A 20,929-nucleotide genomic window follows, 5' to 3' on the forward strand; every position below is an offset into this window, starting at 1 on the left:
CAAGGTTATTCTAAGATCACTTGTTTTTCGTAATCCTACACAAGTTCAATTAATTCGTGGTGATCCTAGATATAAGCTAATGTCTCCCGAGGAGGTTATAAGAAAGTTTGTGAGCTTTGAGTTGATGATCAAAGGCTCTAAACAAATCGTCGAGCAAGGCGGCACCTCCACACCCGAGGTGCAACCCGGTGCATTCAAAGCGACAGAAGAAAAGAAAGAAGAGTCTACATCAAGTAGGCTCCCCATCGACGCCTCCAAACTCGACAACGAGGAAATGACACTCATCATCAAGAGCTTCCGCCAAATACTCAAGCAAAGGAGGGGGAAGGATTACAAACCCCGCTCCAAGAAAGTATGCTACAAATGTGGTAAGCCCGGTCGCTTTATTGCTAAATGTCCTGTATCTATTGATAGTGACAGGGACAACGATAAGAAGGGAAAGAAGAAGGAAAAGAAGAAGTACTACAAGAAGAAGGGCGGCGATGCCCACGTGTGTCGGGAATGGGACTCCGGCGTGAGCTCCACCGGGTCCTCCTCCGACGAGGACGCCGCCAACATCGCCGTCAACAAAGGCCTCCTCTTCCCCAACGTCGGCCACAAGTGCCTCATGGTAAAGGACGACAAGAAAAAAAGGTACAAGCTAGAACCACCCCCAAGTATACTACATCTAGTGATGAGGGTAGTTCTAGTGATGATGAAGATAACTTGCTTAGTCTTTTTGCTAACCTTAACATGCAACAAAAGGAAAAACTAAATGAATTGATAGGTGCTATTCATGAGAAGGATGAACTCTTGGATAGCCAAGAAGAATTCCTCATTAAGGAAAATAAAAAGCATGTTAAGGTAAAAAATGCTTATGCTCAGGAAATAGAGAAATGTGAAAAATTGACTAGTGAGCTTAGCATTTGTCATGACACTATCTCAAACCTTAGAACTGAAAATGCCAAATTGATTGCTAAGGTTGAGAAGTCAAATGTCTGTGATGATTTAATTGCCAATCTTTAAAATGATAATGCTAGTTTAATTGCTAAGATTGACAAATTAAATGAATCAATTTCTAGCCTTAAGATTGAGAATGATAAATTAATTGCTAAGGCTAAGGATTTAAATGATTGCAATAATGTTGTTTCCAATCTTAGAAATGAGAATGTTATTTTACATGCTAAGATCGATGAATTAAATGTTTACAAACCCTCTACATCTAGTGTTGATCATGTCTCTATTTGTACTAGATGTAGAGATGTTAATGTTGATGCTATTCATGATCACCTAGCTTTAATTAAAGAACAAAATGATCACATAGCTCAACTAACTACTAAAATTAATGAGCATGAGATAGAGAATGAAAATTTTAAATTTGCTAGAAGCATGCTCTATAATGGGAGACGCCCTAGCATCAAGGATGACATTGGTTTCCAACAAGGAAGCATTGTCAAACTTAATGCCCCTAAAAGATTGTCTAATTTTGTAAAAGGCAAGGCTCCCATGGCTCAGGATAACGAGGGTTATATTTTATATCCTACTGGTTATCCCGAGCATAAGATTAGGAGAATTCATGCAAAGAAGTCTCATTCTGTTTCTCACCATGCATTTATGTATAAGAATGAGGCATCTAGCTCTAGGCATTCTACTCATGTTAAAATGCCTAAAAAGAAATCTCATATTGCATCAAATGAGCCTAATGTTTCAATTAAGACTTTTGATGCTTCTTATGTGCTTACTAACAAATCAGGCAAAGTAGTTGCCAAATATGTTAGGGGCAAACACAAAGGCTCCAAGACTTGTGTTTGGGTACCCAAGGTGCTTGTTTCTAATATGAAAGGACCCAAGACCGTTTGGGTACCTAAGAACAAGGCCTAAACTTGTTTTGTAGGTTTATGTATTCGGGGGCTCAAGTTGGATAATTGATAGCGGATGCACAAACCACATGACATGGGAGAAAAGGATGTTCTCCTCCTACGAGAAAAACGAAGATCCCCAAAGAGCTATCACATTCAGGGATGGAAATCAAGGTTTGGGCTAAGGACTTGGTAAAATTGCTATATCACCTGACCATTCCATTTACAATGTTTTTCTTGTATATTCTTTAGATTACAATTTGCTTTCTGTTTCTCAATTATGCAAAATGGGTTACAACTGTCTTTTTACGGATATAGGTGTTACTGTCTTTAGAAGAAGTGATGATTCAGTAGCATTTAAGGGAGTATTAGAGGGTCAGCTATACTTAGTTGATTTTAATAGAGCTGAACTCGATACTTGCTTAATTGCTAAGACTAATATGGGTTGGCTCTGGCATCGCCGACTAGCCCATGTTGGGATGAAGAATCTTCACAAACTTCTAAAGGGAGAACACATTTGGGACTAACAAATGTTCTTTTTTAGAAAGACAGGGTCTGTAGCGCATGTCAAGCGAGGAAGCAAGTTGGTGTCCATCATCCACACAAGAACATCATGACGACCGACAGGCCGCTTGAGCTACTCCACATGGATCTATTCGGCCCGATAGCTTACATAAGCATCGGCGGGAGTAAGTACTATCTAGTTATTGTGGATGATTATTATCGCTGCACTTAGGTGTTCTTTTTGCAGGAAAAAACACAAACCCAAGAGACCTTAAAGGGATTCTTGAGATGGGCTCAAAATGAGTTCGGATTAAGAATCAAGAAGGTAAGAAGCGACAACGGGACGGAGTTCAAGAACTCACAAATAAAAGGCTTTCTTGAGGATGAGGGCATCAAGCATGAGTTCTCTTCTCCCTACACACCCCAACAAAATGGTGTAGTGGAGAGGAAGAATAGAACTCTACTAGACATGGCAATGACCATGCTTGATGAGTACAAGACTTCGGACCGGTTCTGGGCTATGTTGAGGTCTATGTTGAGCAACCTCCCGGCTTTGAAGATATTGAGTACCCTAATCATGTCTATAAACTCTCAAAGGCGCTTTATGGGCTCAAGCAAGCCCTAAGAGCATGGTATGAATGCCTAAGAGATTTCCTTATCACTAATGGCTTCAAAGTCGGAAAAGCTGATCCTACACTCTTTACTAAAACTATTGCAAATGATTTGTTTGTATGCCAAATTTATGTTGATGATATCATATTTGGGTCTACTAACATATCTACTTGTGAAGAGTTTAGTAGGATCATGATTCAAATATTTGAGATGTCTATGATGGGGGAGTTGAAGTATTTCCTAGGATTTCAAGTGAAGCAACTCCAAGAGGGCACCTTCATCAGCCAAACGAAGTACATTCAAGACATACTTACTAAGTTTGGAATGAAGGATGCCAAGCCCATCAAAACACCCATGGGAACTAATGGGCATCTCGACCTCGACACGGGAGGTAAATCCGTAGATCAAAAGGTATACCGGTCGATGATAGGATCTCTACTCTATTTATGTGCATCTCGACCGGATATTATGCTTTCTGTATGCATGTGTGCAAGGTTCCAAGCCGATCCTAAGGAAGTTCACCTTAGGACCGTGAAAAGAATCATGAGATATTTAGTATACACTCCTAAGTTTGGTCTTTGGTACCCCAAGGGATCCACTTTCGATTTAATAGGATATTCCAATGCCGATTGGGCAGGGTGTAAAATTGATAGGAAGAGCACATCAAGGACTTGTCAGTTTCTGGGAAGATCCCTGGTGTCTTGGGCTTCAAAGAAACAAAACTCAGTAGCTCTTTCTACTGCCGAAGCCGAGTATATTGCCGCAGGACATTGTTGCACGCAATTGCTTTGGATGAGGCAAACCCTCAGGGACTATGGCTACAAATTGAGCAAAGTCCCTCTCCTATGTGACAATGAGAGTGCAATCCGCATGGCGGATAATCCCGTTGAACATAGCCGCACTAAGCAAATAGCCATTCGGTATCACTTTTTGAGGGATCACCAACAAAGGGGGGATATCAAGATTGCTTATGTTAGCACAAAAGAACAATTAGCCAATATCTTTACCAAACCTTTATGTTGGGGGCCTTCGGCTTCCGAAGGTCCTCAAAAACATGATTTAACAATGCCTCTGGAGTATAATGTGTGGACAGGGATCTTCGAACAAGAGCCCACGGTGTGAAGAAGCACGGAAACAATACGAAGGATGGAACAGAGCCGAAGTTGTGCGCAAGGGAGCTTCGGCATGATGGCAGAAAAGAGAAAACCGACTTAAAGAGGAAAAGACTATCTAGACCCAGATAGATTACTATAGAGTTATTGTCAAAAGCAAAGGGCCTAGATGTAATTTTGCATGGACTGCGACCCGTGCCTATAAATAGGTGAACAGTATTCCCGTACTGTTCACGTTGACTTGGCATTCGCTTTCGCATCACGCTTGTACCCTTGCTTTCCTTCAAACCGAAGGTACATTTATAATTTGTTATTGTTGATATAGTAACGCAAATAAAAATAAGTTGATAATAATGCTTAAAGTGTTTATGTTATTTTTCATATCTTGCATATGAATCCTTCTTCATCATTTATTGTGCTTACGAAGGTTTTTCCTTCATAACCTTCATCCGAAATTCATTATATCCGAAGGGAGATAATGCTTCGAAGGACGAAGGACTTTAACATTTAACACTTTCTATGTTGCCTTGTTCTTAACTCTTAGCATTTGAGAACAAGTCCTCAACACTTTAGATGAGAAAACCTTTACCAAACTTAGGAATGAGCTAAACATTCTTGATTCTCGAAACTTTGATTGACACTTTGCACACACAGCTCTTTATATACCTTCGATCATATCTCTTTTATGTCTATGACTAATGTGTTTTCAAGTTTATTCCTCTGCTAAGTCATAGATTGAAAGGGAAATGGAGTCTTCGGCGAAGACAAGGCTTCCACTCCACTCTATCGATATTGTTTACCCTTCGCCGTCACTCCACACCACTCTTCGGTTGGTATGATCTTCACTCATATTTACTTATACCAATGGGAGAAAATAGAAAAAGGGCTCTCAAGCGACTCCGTTTTTGGCGATTAATGCCAAAGGGGGAGAAAGTATTAGCCCAAAGCAAAAGGACCGCACCACCAATCTTCAAAATTTTCGAAAATAATGATTTATGTTTGTCTTTTCAATTGGTATCTTATTATGAAAACTTTTAATAAGACATATTTCAAGATTGATATGTTTTCCAATTGGTAATGATCTTTCAAATTGGTAGCTAAAAATATTTGATCTTCTTTCAATAGGCATTTACAAAAATTGGTAAAACCCTCTTGAACACTAAGAGGAGAATTTCATCCAGGGGGAGTTTTGTTTAAGTCAAAGGAAAAGCATTTGAAATAAGGGGAGAAAATTTCAAATCTTAAAAATGCTTCTCGAAATCTTATTCATATACCTTTGACTATTTGCAAAAGACTTTGAAAAGATTTTCCAAAAGAATTTGCAAAAACAAAACAAGTGGTGCAAATGTGGTCCAAAATGTTAAAAGAAAGAAAGCAATCCATGCACATCTAGTGAAAGTATAAATTAGTTTAATTTCAAGCAACCTTTGCACTTGCCTTATGCAAACTAGTTCAATTCTGCACTTATATATTTGCTTTGGTTTGTGTTGGCATCAATCACCAAAAAGGGGGAGATTGAAAGGGAAATAAGGCTAAAACCTTTTCCTTAATGATTTTGGTGGTTGAATACCCAACACAAATAATTGGACTAACTTGTTTGCTCTAAATTATATATTCTACAGGTGCTAAAGGTTCAACACAAACCAATAAAAAGATCCAAGTTAGGGTTCAAAAGAAAAGAGCAAAAGAAACCGAAGAGAACCCTGGTCTGGCGCACCGGACAGTGTCCGGTGCACCAGGGGCCGTACAGACTGAACTCTTCACCTTCGGGATTTCTCAGGCGCCGCTCCGCTATAATTCACCGGACTGTCTGGTGTACCACCGGACTGTCCGGTGCACCAAGCGGAGCAACGGCTCCCAGCGCAACGGTCGACTACAACGGTCACTGCCAAACGCTACAGTGCGCAACAGTGCACGGCAGAGTCAGAGCGCACCGGACACTGAACAGTAGCTGTCCGGTGCGGCACCGGACTGTCCGGTGCGACATGAAGTCAGCGCTCCAACGGTCGGAACCGTTAGAACCCTAACGGTTGAGTGACGTGGCTGGCGCACCGGATAGTGTCCGGTGGCACACCGGACTGTCCGGTGCGCCCATCGACAGACAACCTCCCCAACGGTTGGTTTGGTGGTTGAGGCTATAAATACCCCCCAACCACCACCACTCCAAGTATCCAAGTTTTTCAGACATCTCATTCAATACAAGAGCTAGTGCAATCAATACAAGACACAATTCAAGAGAATCAAAGCCTCTCCAAGTCCCAAAAACACTCCAAACACCTAGTGACTAGAGAGAGAGTTTTGCTCGTGTTCTTTGAGATCTTGTTCTTGGATCGCTTTCTTCTTGTTCTCTAACTGACTTGTAATCAAAGCAAGAGACACTAAGTTTGTAATGGTCCTTGTGGGGTCTAGGTAACCCGTTTGATTAAGGAGAAAGCTCACTCAGTCTAGGTGACCATTTGAGAGAGTGGAAGGGTTGAAAGAGACCCGGTCTTTGTGACCACCTCAATGGGGACTAGGTTCTTTGGAACCGAACCTCGGTAAAACAAATCACTGTGTCATCCGCTTTATTTTGGTTGATTTGTTTTCCCCTCTCTCCCGGACTTTACTTTTATTTCTAACGCTAACCCTGGCTTGTAGTTGTGTTTAAAGTTGTAAATTTCAGTTTCCGCCTATCCACCCCCCTCTAGGCGACTTTCACATGGTTCGCTGTCACGTCAGACGTCAAGGCATCTCTCTTTCGAATACAAGACTCAGCTTTACTGCGGACGCTCCCCTTGGTGTATAAATAGGGCAGTGATCCCTCCACGGGACACATGACACACGTAGACGATCTCTCGCTTTATCACTTTGTCTTAGATATTGGCACTTACCTCAATCATCTCTAGGGATTTGGGGACTTCTCCTCTCCCGGTGTGCTTGTAAACCCCTACTACAGGCACCATGGTGCGAGTAATATAAGCTTCATCCTCTCTCCTGGAAGTAGGGCCTTGTGTAGCTCGAACAAGCACACCATCTAGAGTCGGTCACACGACACATTTACTGGTTGGTTAAGGATCCGTGGTCCAAACACTGACACAAAGGTTCCTATATAAGACCATCACGCTAGAACATAAGCATGTTGAACTTGGAGAGATAAGAGGAAGGCTACCAACCAAGGACAAGTTGGTAGCAGCGCTCGTCCTCGTTATGCTTCGTCACAAGGCACCCTAATTTTTGGCCGTTCTAGGCAACAGTCTTTCCAAAGCCCATATCAATAAACCCAACCTTCAACACCTTAGGCACCAAGTCCACATCAGGCTACACCAATAGGTACTCCAGCGGGACCAGTTGCCCCTAACACTTCAACAAGAAAAGCATGTTTAAAATGTGGAGAAGTTAGATATTATGACAACAATTTCCATAACAAGGATGCCTATACTACTCCATTTCAAGCAAAGCAGAGTTAGCTCTCGGAAAATAGAAGTCAGGCTCTGTCTGTCAATCGAGGACAATAAAACTTCTCGCGTGGCAAGGTTAACTATATGGAAGCAAAGACTACTCGTGAAGACCTAGAAGTTGTGCCTGAGGAAAATTAAGAAAACTAGGAAGAAGAAAATAAACAATAAATTGGAGTCCTCTTATCTTTTCACTAAATCTAGAGATTGAGATTCTTTTTTAAGGGGGTAGGATTTGTAAACCCCGAAAGTTTGTTTTAGAAGACTAGGTAGTTTTATTTTATTAGAGAGAGTAAATTAGGAATTTTATTTTACTGTGTGTCAATTTTTGCAATTGAGATATGTTCCTTTAAATAAATACTAAATGAAAATATAAATGTATGCATCTCATCATGTTGGAGTTTTGATTGTACATTTAAACTTTGAATCTCAACTTCAAAACTGGATTTGAATTTGAAACTTGAAAATAAAAGTGAAATAGAAATGAAAAAACAAAAAAATAATAAAATAATAAGAAGAGCTTACCTTCTCTTAGGCCGCATTCACCTAGCCAGCCCACTTCCCATCACCACGCGTGCGCGGCGCTAGCATTAGATAGGCAAGGCCCACTGGCCAGTGCTTTGACTGGTCGACCACACGGACTACTACGAGTAACGAGTGGAGCTGGCTATGTTCTCACCCATGTATACACAACTAGGTTAAATTGATGGGAACCTAATAGGTCATACCTAGCATGGTTTATCCTATACCTTGTTTATAACTGGTTACTTATTATTATTGGGTAGACATGCTATTGCTCTATTTGGTTATGGGTTAATGTTAAACATGAAACATTGATCATGATTTATTATTGTGGATTTATTATGCATAACAAGATTATATTGTTTAATTAGAACATGAAGTAACAACTCGGGAAAACAGTGTTACCATAAGACTATTATAGCTCTAATCTTGGCTAATTAATTAGCGAAGCTAGTGTGGGAGAATCTTACCTGAAAGAGGCAAGTGGGGAGGGGTTGCTCAATTATAGAGAGGTTATCGGGCTGATGTGTCTGTGATATCGTTTCAGACGAGAGAATCCTATACCACCTCTACCTAAAACCGTAGCGGTTTTCTCATACTAGTGGATATTTGTAAAGGCCTTGTAGTGGATCCCTAGCAATTCACCTTAGGAGTGTGTAAGTGTCTAGCTAACCTAGGCTAGAAGGGATACACGACTTGTGGATAAAGATATGCAACCTCTGTAGAGTGTAAAACTGATATTGTCGGGTAACTGGGAATAGGGTACCCGAAGTAGGCTAGTGACCTTCTTCCAGCCCATTTTCTGAGCAAAACTGTGCAGGAGAGTGGACGACCAAGTCCCTGCCAAGCAAGCCTGCGAGGTGGGACGGTCGGCCAAGTCCTCGCCGAGCAAGCCTGTGAGGCGAAGCGGCCGATTAGGTCCGAGGCGGAGCAACCGATCAAGTCCCCATCGAACAAGCCTGTGAGGTGGAGTGGCTGATCGAGTCCCCGTCGAACAAGCCTGCAAGATGGAGCGACCGACCAAGTCCTTGCCGAGCAACTCGGTGAAGCGGAGGTCCCAATCCAGTGTTACTGACCCGCGTCAGCTACGACAGGACACATCATCACCAAAAGCTATGTCTAGACATACGGGCAACATACCGAAGGGGCACTAGGAGGTCACCATCATCAACACGATTGTACGTCCCCACGAAGAGGTCTCAGGCGTATCCCACTGGGGTCAGTCGACCTCAGTCGTGGGAGGACCTCAGCACCGGAGTCTCTATAGTGACCCATATACTAGGAAGGACAAGACAGTACACCATAATGACTGTATGCCTACGCAAACTGCAGGTGACGTAGGGCTCATGACGGACAAAGCCGCGCCACACACGGCAACGCCATGAGACTGATCTATGGGACCCGCCACGCACTACAACGAAGATATCAATATGGATTCGCTACAAGGTCCTGGACGACAGATGAGCAAGGCGGTACACCATACGGGAGTATGGCTACACATGACCCTACAGATGACTCAGGGATACCACGTTATTCCGGGGCAACCAATCTCTCACTCTCTCTAGTAGAAAACATGTCTCCTCTGTAAAGGTTCTTCCCTTGAGCTATAAAAGGGAAGACCCTCCTTCTCCTACACACGCACCAATTGTAACACAGGTCTTAGACAATACTACGATTAGCACTGCACTGGACTAGGTCCAAGCCTTAACCAGTATAACTCACCGTCTCACACCCCTTTTTTGGAATCCCTACGATCCACCATTAGGCCTAGTTTGGGTATTCTAGTAATGAGTGGGATTGGAGTGGATTGAGATGTATTAAGAGAGTATTTGATCTATTGGGGATTTACATCCTCTTCAATCCCTCCAAAACACTATAATTCTAAAGTATCCAAACTAGGCCTTAAGAGTTAGTTCACGCTAGCATCATCCACCGAACACAAATTCTATTTTCTCTGATTTCCACAACTACTGACGAAACCATAATTAATAGCCGTGCTCACGGTATTAGGGCATGTACAATAGGTGTCTTAAGTTGTGTCTAGAGGGGTGAATGTAAAAAAACTCAAGACATGTATCTTGACGAAGACACAATGTCTTAGCTCTATGTTCGAGACAAGAGACTAGTTGATTGCTCACTTTAATTTATTGAATGCTCTAATTGGTAGAATGGATATGGTAAGACACATGTTTTAGACATGACCACAGTATTATGTTGTATTTTAGTTGTGTCTTATACTTAGAGTATCGTGCAGCAGTGTCTAGGTTGTACATGCCATTAAACGGTTCATTTATGTGTAATAATTTAGTTATTGCGGATCGAGGAACGGCCCACGACGGCCCATCAGCGACACTTCCGTCTCAGTCCTCCCCGTTTCACCCACGCGTGCGCTCTCTCCTCACTCTCCCTCTCCCTCTCGTCGACGATTGGGAAAGCGCCGCCGCCGCCGCGCCACACCACGCCAGGTGGCGAGTTCTTCGTAGCGCCGTTCGCCAGGTCTCCGTAGCGCCCTTAGCCGTCCGCGAGAACCCTCAAAGTATGCCAGACCTTCTTCCCCCTTCCTGCTGCGCAGGACCGGGCGCCCAAACCCTAACTTCCATCTGGTTATTTGTGTTCGGATGTGTTCTAATTGCAAGTTTATGCATCTGCAATGCTTACGAACATCGTTTTTCTTACAAAATCTATCGAATTTCCTTAACTGGTTCCGCCCCACTGAATTTTACTGGTTTGCAGGGCATTTGCATTATGGTTGCAGCGTAGGTGGGGAGCCATTAGAAGGAGGGGCAACAAGAGTTGCTGGGCATGGCGGCTCAGGAGGCCGCGGCAGCTGATTCTTTGGGCCCTCGGTTTGCTCCGGATGACCCGACGCTCCCTGCGCCTTGGAAAGGGCTGATTGATGGCGCGACGCTGTACTATTGGAATCCTGAGACGAATGTCACCCAGTATGAGAAGCCGGCTGCAACTGCAGGTGTGCCCCCTTTGTCAGCAGGTCTTCCGCCGGCAACCCCTGCGCAGGTTCCGGAATCTGCACCAGTGGCTTTTCCGCAGCTTAACGTGCAGTTTGGACAAGCTGGCCAGGCAGGGCACCAGGAGCGTCCTGACCAGGCAGCTTATCCTCAGGCTGGCCAGCTTGGCCAGCAGCACACTCAACAGCCAGCTCAGCAGCAACCGTTTCAGCAGCAGCAACCGTTTCAGCAGCATGTCCAGGCGCAACACCAAGCTTCGTTTCAGCATGTGCCATATCAGCAACAGCAAACACACATGCCAAATCAGCCACATCAATACCACAGCACGCATCCTCAACACATGCCGTACCAGCATGGTCTTTACATGCAACCTCAGCAGCAACAGCAGGCTCCACCATATTCATATCAGGCAGACCAGCAGCCACAGATGCGACAAACTGCTTATAATCAAGCTCAGCAGCCATCAGTGCCTCAAGCTGCCTACAATCAAAGTCAGAGTCAGCAGCCACCAATGCCTCAATCTTCCTACGATCAAGGTCAGAGTCAGCAGCCACCAATGCCGCAACCTTCCTACAATCAAGGTCAAGTTCAGCAGCCACCGATGCCACAACCTTCTTACAATCAAGGTCAGCAATCCATGATACCACAGTCTGCCTACAATCAAGCTCAGCAGCCTCAAATTCCACATGGTGCTTATAATCAAAGCCAGCAACCGCTGGGAGATAGGATTCCCCAGGGTCAAGGGCAACATCCTCAACAATCTTTGAGCTCTCATCATCCTGCCCAAGCTTCGCAGTCGCCGCAAGTTTCCCAACCTCAAGGACCTAAAATGCCGACTCAACAAGGTCAACTGCAACATGGATTGCCGTTCACTCAGCATGGAAAAACGCCATTGTCACATGGGCAACAAAGTCCTTTGTTGAAGGATGATGATGGAGGAGTTCATGAAGGCAAGCGGACTGGCTTTCCGTTACCACTTAGTCAGCAGCGTGGCCAAGCTCCTCTTCCAAATCAGCAGCTACCTTCTACTCATCAACATCCTGGAGCCCTTAGTAGCCAGCCAAATATACCTGGAGTCGGTGGGCCATTTTATCCTGCCAGGAATCTTCCTGATGGACCATCCTCTGCTGAGACTAATAACATGGGTTTTATGAACTCACCTGCTCAAATGCATCAAGGTGGAGCAGATACAAACTACCAGAAAAAACCAGTTAGTGGCCATACAGTTCCAAATCATGTTGGTCCATCACCAATTCGACCTCCAATGGGGTTCGATATGGGTAATAGTGTTGGACACTTTGAAAGAGATGACCCTCACTCTTATGGAAGGTTTGATGGAGCAAAGGCTCTCCAGCAGCAGCCAAAGCTTGCTGCTCTCCCAACTTCACAAAATTCCATGGTAATAATCTTTGGTACAGTAATGTTAAATCTTAATGAAGCCAAAAGCTCACTCTTATACTGCCTAAATTTGTGCCCTACCATAACAGTAAGCTATAAACATTCTTGAACATGATAAAATCTGATGATATTCGCACCATATCATTAATTCATTATGCTTGCTATTTGAATGGAACTAGTTGTAAAAGTGTTTGCAACAATTCTAAAGTTCTAACCTTCACTCTGATTTGCATAAATTTTTGTGTCAGGTCATGCATAATGGACCGCTTTATCCTCGGCCAGACAATTTTGGTGGTCATAACATGGCACCTCCGCATTCAGTACCAAATCCATATAATCTTGGTCCATTGCCTATTGGAACTTCAGTGAGGCCACCGTCAAGTATGTTTGCTCCTCCAGATTTTCCAAGCGTATCTTCAGCTGATGCATACCGTCAACACCATGAAGTCACTGCCATGGTAAGGAGTTGATTGCATGGACATATTTTGTTGCAAAACTAAGACAGTTCAAAATTTCTCCAGAGGCTGTGTGCCATTATACTTCTTAAACATTATAGAAATGCTGTTCCACATGTGGTTTGTAACGTACTCTGTATCTCTGCATAATTTAATAACCCATGTGCATAATAGTGGTACTGGTTGATATCTAACATTTACATGTATTTTTTTGTGGCACACATATCAGACATTTTAAGAATGATATATACATCTCTGGCCAATTGCCACTAAAGAAAACCAGACAGAGGTACTTTCTAATTTGTTTTGCACAGAGAAATACATTCGAGATACCAAAATCTCATAAAGCCTGAGAGATGCACTTCTGCAGTTGGCCATACTTTACTATGCCCTATTCCCTTGTGTATAGCTTGGTAACAGGGTATTTTAGAATATTTCTCTAGGTGTACAAGCTCATTTTCTTCTTTAGTTAGGCTGCTATCTGTTCATTATTCTTTTGTACTGCTATCTGTTGATTACTTATTTTTCGACTTTTATTTTTTAAAAAATATTCAGGGTGAGAACGTTCCTGCTCCGTTTATGACATTTGAGGCCACTGGATTCCCTCCAGAGATTCTGAGAGAGGTATGTCCTCTTTAGTTTGGCTTTGCTACTTGTGGATCCATGGATGCATTATCTAAACTTTATCTTAACCTAGAAATTCTTGACAATGTGGGCCGTTGAAAATGATATCTTTGAAATGGAAAATTATCTTCTCTCATAGTGAGTGCATTGTATGCATTGCTCAATGATGTAGCACAATGGATTTACGGTGATGCTGAGTGCCCTAATTCAACAATAGGTTTTCAATTTCTGGGCACTGTAGTGAAATACTTGTGGCTATTTTCTGCTGACAAGTATTGGGAGGATTGATGTTGTTTCAGATTATAAAATGAGGCTGAGGCTTCCTGCTTCTTGTCTCTGCCACTGAATCAACAAAGAGCTTCTTCATGCCTTGAGTTGCTTAAGTAAGCAGCCATATTCACTTAGGATATTTAACCACTTTCTCATTGTTTGCAACCAATTTTTACTTGCTATGGAAAATACCAATTATCTGCTGCAGGTGGGCATGCCCTTATGATGCTTATTCGTTTTTTCATTTAAGATCCATGCAGCTGGTTTTTCAAATCCCACTCCAATTCAAGCTCAAACATGGCCTGTTGCGCTGCAAAACCGGGACATAGTAGCTATTGCTAAGACAGGGTCTGGAAAGACGCTGGGGTACCTAATCCCTGCTTTTATACATCTGAGGAGATGCCACAATAATCCGATGCTGGGCCCTACAGTATTGGTTTTGGCCCCTACTCGCGAACTTGCTTCACAAATACAAGCCGAAGTAGTTAAGTTTGGTCAATCATCTAGAGTTTCTTGCACAGTAAGTTCTGACCTGATATCTTTTGTTATGACCTTATCTTTTCTTGCATATAATAATAAAGCATTGATCACAACCAATCATAATCCTGAAACTATGTGCACAAATTTTCTGTTTTGTAAGACAACACATAGTAATTAAGTTATTGGATGTCAGAAGTTAATAATGTGCTTTATTGGCTTTGAAACATGAATCATAAACTCGAGTCTTGTCCTTCAAAAAGTTTATGATAGCTTCACCTTTAGAAAGGTCGATGCGGTTGAGATTGCTATCACGGCACTAGGCCTAGTCTGTTTATTGCAGTAGTTATCTTAGCATATGAATTTGTTTAGTTCTGAACAATATTGCTTTGCATCGATCCTTCAAGATTTCTGTACCTAAGTGCATTGTAGAATATTTGCATCACTGTACTATGTTTACTAATGACATGCCATATTTCTTACATTGAAATCATCGTTGTTACGTTCTTTTTTAGTGCCTATATGGTGGAACTTCAAAGGTCCCTCAGCTAAGAGAACTTGAGCGTGGAGCAGATATTGTGGTAGCAACACCAGGGCGTCTTAATGATATCCTGGAGATGAAGAGGATTAACCTCCATCAGGTTTCATTACTTGTGCTTGATGAAGCAGACCGCATGCTTGACATGGGGTTTGAACCGCAAATACGGAAGATTGTGGATGAGCTTCCTAATGCTAGGCAGACTCTAATGTACACTGCCACTTGGCCAAAGGAGGTTACAAAAATAGCTGGGGATTTACTGAGAGATCCTGTCCAGGTGAACATTGGCAGTATCGATGAACTTGTTGCTAACAAATCCATCACTCAGGTATCTAGTGAAATTATGATTGGTTCTTTTTCATACTTTATGTTTTGCCTTTCTCTAGGATGCAGATTCCTTGAAGTGCCATTGATGACTGGTGTCAGAATTTCTTTGTCACCTAATTTCTCTGTGTCAGCCTTTATCTGTAATACATTATGTGGTCATTTTTATTATGATCCATTTTAAGGCTCCTGTATGTATGCAGTATGTAGAGGTGGTTCCACCTATGGACAAGCAGCGGCGTCTAGAGCAGATTCTTGGAGATCAAGAAAGGGGCTCAAAAATCATCATATTTTGCTCAACTAAGAAAATGTGCGATCAGCTTGCTCGTGGCATTGGTCGCAACTTTAATGCTGTAAGCATTCATGGTGATAAATCACAGGCCGAAAGAGATAATGTTCTCAATCAGTTTCGAACTGGCAGGGCTTCAGTATTAGTAGCCACAGATGTTGCTGCTCGTGGACTTGATATCAAAGATATTAGGTGAGGCTTATTTGATTGAGATATTAATTCTTTAAAACATTTTAATGTCCAAATAATACCTAAATTTCTGTTGCTCATTTGTACTGCACAATGTGTTTTTTTTACAGAGTGGTAATCAATTATGACTTTCCAACTGGGATAGAGGACTATGTGCATCGCATAGGGCGTACAGGAAGAGCTGGCGCTACTGGAGTCTCGTACACATTTTTCTCAGAACAAGATTGGAAATATGCTTGTGATTTGGTGAAACTCTTGCAAGGTGCCAACCAGCTTGTCCCTCCGCAGCTGCAAGACATGGCTGCACGCAGTGCTTCTGGAGGTCCAAGAAACCAGGCTTCTGGGATGAGTCGCTGGGATGGGCCTGGTGGTCGTGGTTTTGAACCTGGTGTTGGTGGCCCTGTTGGTTATGGTGGTGTTAGGGAGGGTCCTGGAGGTTTTGGTGGTCGTGAGGGCCCAGGTGGACTTGGTGTTCGAGAAAGCCCAGCCATGTTTGGTGGCCCCGGTGGCTTCGGTGATCGGGAAGGCCCCGGTGGCTTCAGTGGCCATGAGGGCCATGGTGGCTTTGGTGGCCGGGAACGGGAGGGTCCTGGTGGCTTTGTTGGCAGAAAGGGCCCAGGTGGTTTTGGTGGACGGGATGGCCCTGGGTCAAGTGGTTTCGGTGGTAGAGGACAGCGTGGATCTGGTGGTTTTGGCAGTAGAGGTGGAGCAAGCCCTGGGGGCTTTGGTGGACGTGGTGGCAGGGGCGATTCTCCTGGTTTTGGTGGACGCGGCAGGGGTGATTTTTCCGGTTTTGGTGGACGAGGTAGGGGAGATTTTTCTGGTGGGCGCGGTGGCAGGGGCCGTGGATTTGGTGGCAGGGGACGTTCTGACCGGTTTGTCTCAGATGGACGGGGACGATATGATAACCGTCGAGGATTTGGAGACAAGGGTAGGGATCGGAGCTACAGCCGCAGCCCGGATAGAGTCCGGGCACGGGGTTATGACAGAAGAAGTGACAGCAGGAGCATTAGTAGGAGCAGGAGTCGCAGCAGGAGCTGGTCACGCAGCAGAAGCCGCAGCAGGAGCTGGAGCCGAAGCAGCAGCCGGAGTCACAGCAGGAGCAGGAGTCGTGACCATGGGGCAGCACCGGAGCGCAGGCCCCGAGCAAGATCCGGCTTCGATGTGCTGCCTCCTGCAACTGGAGCTGCTGGACCTGCACCTGTTCCCGTACCTGGACCAGCAGCACCGCCTGTTCCTGCTCCGGCACCTGAACAATCACTGGCTAATACATCTTCAATGTCACCGATGTCTCCTGGTGGCCTAGTCCAGCCAGCTGCTGCACCTGCTGGTGGCCAACCTTCCCAAGGGACTGGCGCTGCATTCCCCAGTTCTCCTGCAGGCGAAACGTTTCCAGGCGCAGCAGCTCAGCATCCCGCGCCTGATGTATAATGAGTCGGACGACATCCAGTGCCCTAAATATGTAATCCGGTGTACAATAGGAGAAATGAGTTTCCGGGTAGTAGTTTATATGGCAAAAAAATCGGCTTTTCCGCAATTTTCTGATCTCGTGGTGAATTGACGTATGGATGTTGTGTGTTTTTGTGCTGAATTCAAGAAAAAGTTATGTTGTGCAACTATATTTTGTTTTGTGTGTTTTCTCGTTTTACAATTTTGTGTTTCTTTGAATTCTTTTGTTGTTGCTATTTTTGCCTACAATTGCGCGACCTGATTTTGCGTACAATTGCGCGACCTGGTCTGCATTCTTGTACTTGTGTTTTGTTGCCAGCTAAATCCAGTTGTTTAACAGGTTTTCAGCGAAACACGTGGTCGATACATTTTAAATTTTTCTTTCAAAATTTGTTGTTTCCGGGTCAACTGAATTGTCGCTTCGTGTTGTCATTGTTTTTTTTTAAAAAAAATCGGCTAAATTCTGTTAGTTCGACCGGTTTTTCTGGCATGTGAGGTACATACAATTTTTTTTTTTGGAGCTGAAAAGAATAGTTGAAAACATGAGTTCAAAGGAACATACGATAAAATTTTGGCAAAATCTAAAGGATTTTATGCAGCGGTCGCGTCGCTCGTTCTAGTCACAATGTGCTGCCACTACCGACCGATCAGCCCTGAAGCACTCGCCGCCGACAGGAGGTACCATCCGCTTCGACTACTTAGGCCGAGGTGAGGTGGTTTCTTCTAAATTTTTCTCTTTATCATTTTTTTTGTCACATCATCAATATTTCATCCCTAATTTTTTAGCTTTCGCAGTAGTTTTCTCTATATTTCTCCTCTATACTCCATTACAACCATAAAATATTATTTCCTATACCTACTTTTTATTTACAATCAATTTTTCATATGCTAACAATTACTCGTACGTAAACCTACTGTTACAGGAATAAACAGTGCTGCAGGGTGTGAACATTAACACGCTATATCTAGAGGGAGAGAGAAGAGAACCGACGTGTAGAGCCCTGCGGGGTGCAGCGCTGCGGGCGTAGGGTGCCCCCCTGCAGGCGTCATGCAATGGGAGAGGGCTGCACCGCTGCAGCCAGCCTTATTCTTTCTCCCATCTCTCTGTCTTTGTCTTTCTACTGGGTTTACTTTGGTGTTCCCCGATTACAGGGGTTTATGGTTTATTGCTGCAGGTGGGTTCTTGAGAAGGATCCGAAGCCTACTGGGGTTTAAATTGTGCGTATCACCCCAGTGGGGTTTCATTCCTGAGCGTGTTCCTCCTTTTCCAATACTTATGTGTGTATATAACTTACAGAATTTTGTCGTTGAAGGATGGAGACACTTATAGATTTGCACTAGTGTTAAGTAAAATAAAGGGAGGAAGTTGGGAGATCAGTCATATGAATGTTTTTTTTTATTTCTACGGTGCTATATGTTTGCACTATTTCAAGGGACACTAGAAATAAAAAGCATTCATATGACTGACCCACCTAATAAAAAAACAACTTACCTAATAAAAAAAGCAACTCACTATTACCCGTTGCATCGGCAATTGTTGGGCTATTTGGTTAAGTAGGAATGGTGTGGTTTTTAATAAACCGTCTCCTAAATTATGTCTGCACAGGTCACTTTCAGGGCAACTTATTGGTGCTACTTCTGGACACAGCTTCAGCCTAGAAGGGAGGACCCTAGACACAGCTTCAGCCTAGAAGGGAGGATCAAGAATTAATAGTCTTTATGTCGTAATGTGCAGATGGTGCTACCACAGTTTTTTCCCGCAATTTCGGATGGGGGTCTTCGTTGTGTTTAGCTTTGTAGTAGCTTGGATTTAGTAGTTGGTGTTCTTTGGTGAGGTCGTGTGATAGGTCAATACATTATGCTGCCTTTAGTTGTAATAATTGGCCATAACCTCGTTTGAGGTCAAGGTCGAACTATATTTCCATTATCTAAAAATAAGGGGTCCGATTTTGTCAAGTAACGATGCTGGCTTAGATGCATCGTCAGTGTTGGTTCAGTGTCAAAATGGGATGAATTATGACTTCTAAAAACTACCTCTAAATTAGATCACAAATTAATCCCTAGAACAAAAACCTATGCAAATAATCAATCTAAAATATGCAAAGTAGGTTTTATCTAAGTATTGCTATCTCTATCGCAAAATAGAACTATGTAGCTTCAATCAATCATAACCTAAAATGGCATCATTGGCGTCCAACTAAGGACTCTCATGTCATGACTGTAACTATAACCACATGTCCACCTTTCTACTGCCTTCACAACCTTATCACACACCATCTTCTCTCTATTTGCCATCTTGACCTGAGCTGTAGGGCATTGCTGCATAGGCAAACCGAGTTTGCTTACAAGGTCTTTACTGATAAAACTGGCTGAGCTGCCATAATCCACCAAAATCAACATTGCCTGATTTCTGGATTAACATTCGCTGCTTCGCCAACACAGCCTGCTGGATTTGTGCTAATACAGCTTCACGATCCACTGCAGCTGGTCAATGAGAAATCACACCACTCTGAATTTCCTGTTTCAATCCTCTGATAAACTATGTCACATACAACGTTTCATCCAACCCATGATTGTGAACTGCAGTGGCATACCGCACCTCCTCGCATTGTACTAGTAATACTAGAAAGCAGTAGACAAGATATGCAACTTTATGAATGAAGTATGTACCTTCTATTATATATATATATATATATATATACTAGGTGAGTGCCCGTGCGTTGCAACGGAAACATATATAATACTAAGATAATTTATGTGCGAATATGTGTTATACTGTTATAAGAAAATGTTTTGTAATCCATTTGTGAAAAAGTCATATGCCATAAGTGCCAAAAGGCAGAACAATGTCTTAAGAAGTAAGAAAGACAAGCTATGACATACTTATACATGTTCTTGTTGTGGTGTACCATCCTATGACAGCTGAGGGAAAACGAAATAAAAGGTAGCCACAAACCCTAGCTTTTACACACAATAGATGCTAAAGAATCTCTTGTACATGTTCTTGTTGTGGTGTCTGGTACCGATACATGGTTACACAAATCAATTACAGTACAACACAACACAGAACAAACAAAATCCAAAGTGCAAAAACGATGAGTCATCAATCCTCATCCTAGGTTCAGTCTGAGTCAGAGTCTTTAGCAGTTGAGGACCTAACCCTCCTATTCTTAGCCTCGCTTTCTTCATCGTCATCATCTTTCTTCTTCTCATCGATTATCCCTATAATTTTTTTTGGACTGTCAACACATTTGTCGTCCCAGATTGTAAAGGGTTGTTGTATGGTTTCCATGGTTACCTTTCGTCTTGAAATAAGAATATGTTCCAATGCTCTTGTCAGAAAATAATCTTTACTTCTGAGATCTTGAATCCCAACTAATCGGTCAACAAAAATACCCTTCTTGAAAAATGGCAGCAGTCATAGTATGGTGAAGCAGGTAGTAATGTGAGGCAGGAAGATTGCATGTACCAAACAGCAAGAAACATTACCAAATGGGCAGGAGCGACATAAAACTTGTGCGCTTACTTGAACAATATTACACATGGCAGTATCTTGATTGCTAGTTTGGCCACAAAGAATGGAGCATTCTGCAGTTAGTTACATATGGAATTAGGCTCCATGATTATTAAAAGGATGTAGTTTATAGCCAAGTGGTAGTATACAGACTTCAGCATCAAGCTTGACGAATTTTGTTCCCACGTAGACTGGGGCAAGGGTCTTCAAATGCTTATCATGATCCTGGCAAATATTTAGATAAAATAATTTCCATAAGTGCCAAAAGGCAGAACAATGTCTTATGAAGCAAGAAAGACAAGCTATGACATACTTGCAACGGTAAAATTCACGGTGGTAAAAATGGCATATGACTAACAGTAGATGGGTGGATAGATTGATGTGAAGTCATAACATCAAGAAGCATAACATGCG

At 42.9% G+C, this 20,929-nt stretch overlaps 1 protein-coding gene across 1 annotated transcript; it reads left to right on the forward strand.

The window, feature by feature from the left end:
* Positions 1–10,442: 10,442 nt before the first annotated feature.
* LOC100381583 (DEAD-box ATP-dependent RNA helicase 40) lies at positions 10,443–17,157 on the forward strand. Its single transcript, NM_001349026.1, has 8 exons — positions 10,443–10,558; positions 10,756–12,387; positions 12,635–12,844; positions 13,397–13,465; positions 13,986–14,255; positions 14,728–15,078; positions 15,278–15,555; positions 15,663–17,157. The coding sequence occupies exons 2-8, from the start codon at positions 10,825–10,827 to the stop codon at positions 16,981–16,983; spliced, it is 4,062 nt and encodes a 1,353-aa protein (NP_001335955.1). The 5' UTR covers positions 10,443–10,558; positions 10,756–10,824; the 3' UTR covers positions 16,984–17,157.
* The last annotated feature ends 3,772 nt before the right edge of the window (positions 17,158–20,929 follow it).

The sequence above is a fragment of the Zea mays genome, chromosome 2, assembly GCF_902167145.1.
Source record: "Zea mays cultivar B73 chromosome 2, Zm-B73-REFERENCE-NAM-5.0, whole genome shotgun sequence".
Classification (NCBI taxonomy): Eukaryota; Viridiplantae; Streptophyta; class Magnoliopsida; order Poales; family Poaceae; genus Zea; species Zea mays.

Bases quoted from the DNA above. Each gene is read 5' to 3' on its own strand.
- LOC100381583 (NM_001349026.1), top strand. From the start codon at position 10,825: ATGGCGGCTCAGGAGGCCGCGGCAGCTGATTCTTTGGGCCCTCGGTTT. The intron at 12,388-12,634 runs GTAATAATCTTT...TTTTTGTGTCAG, and splicing joins CAACTTCACAAAATTCCATG to GTCATGCATAATGGACCGCT. The intron at 13,466-13,985 runs GTATGTCCTCTT...TTTTCATTTAAG, and splicing joins CTCCAGAGATTCTGAGAGAG to ATCCATGCAGCTGGTTTTTC.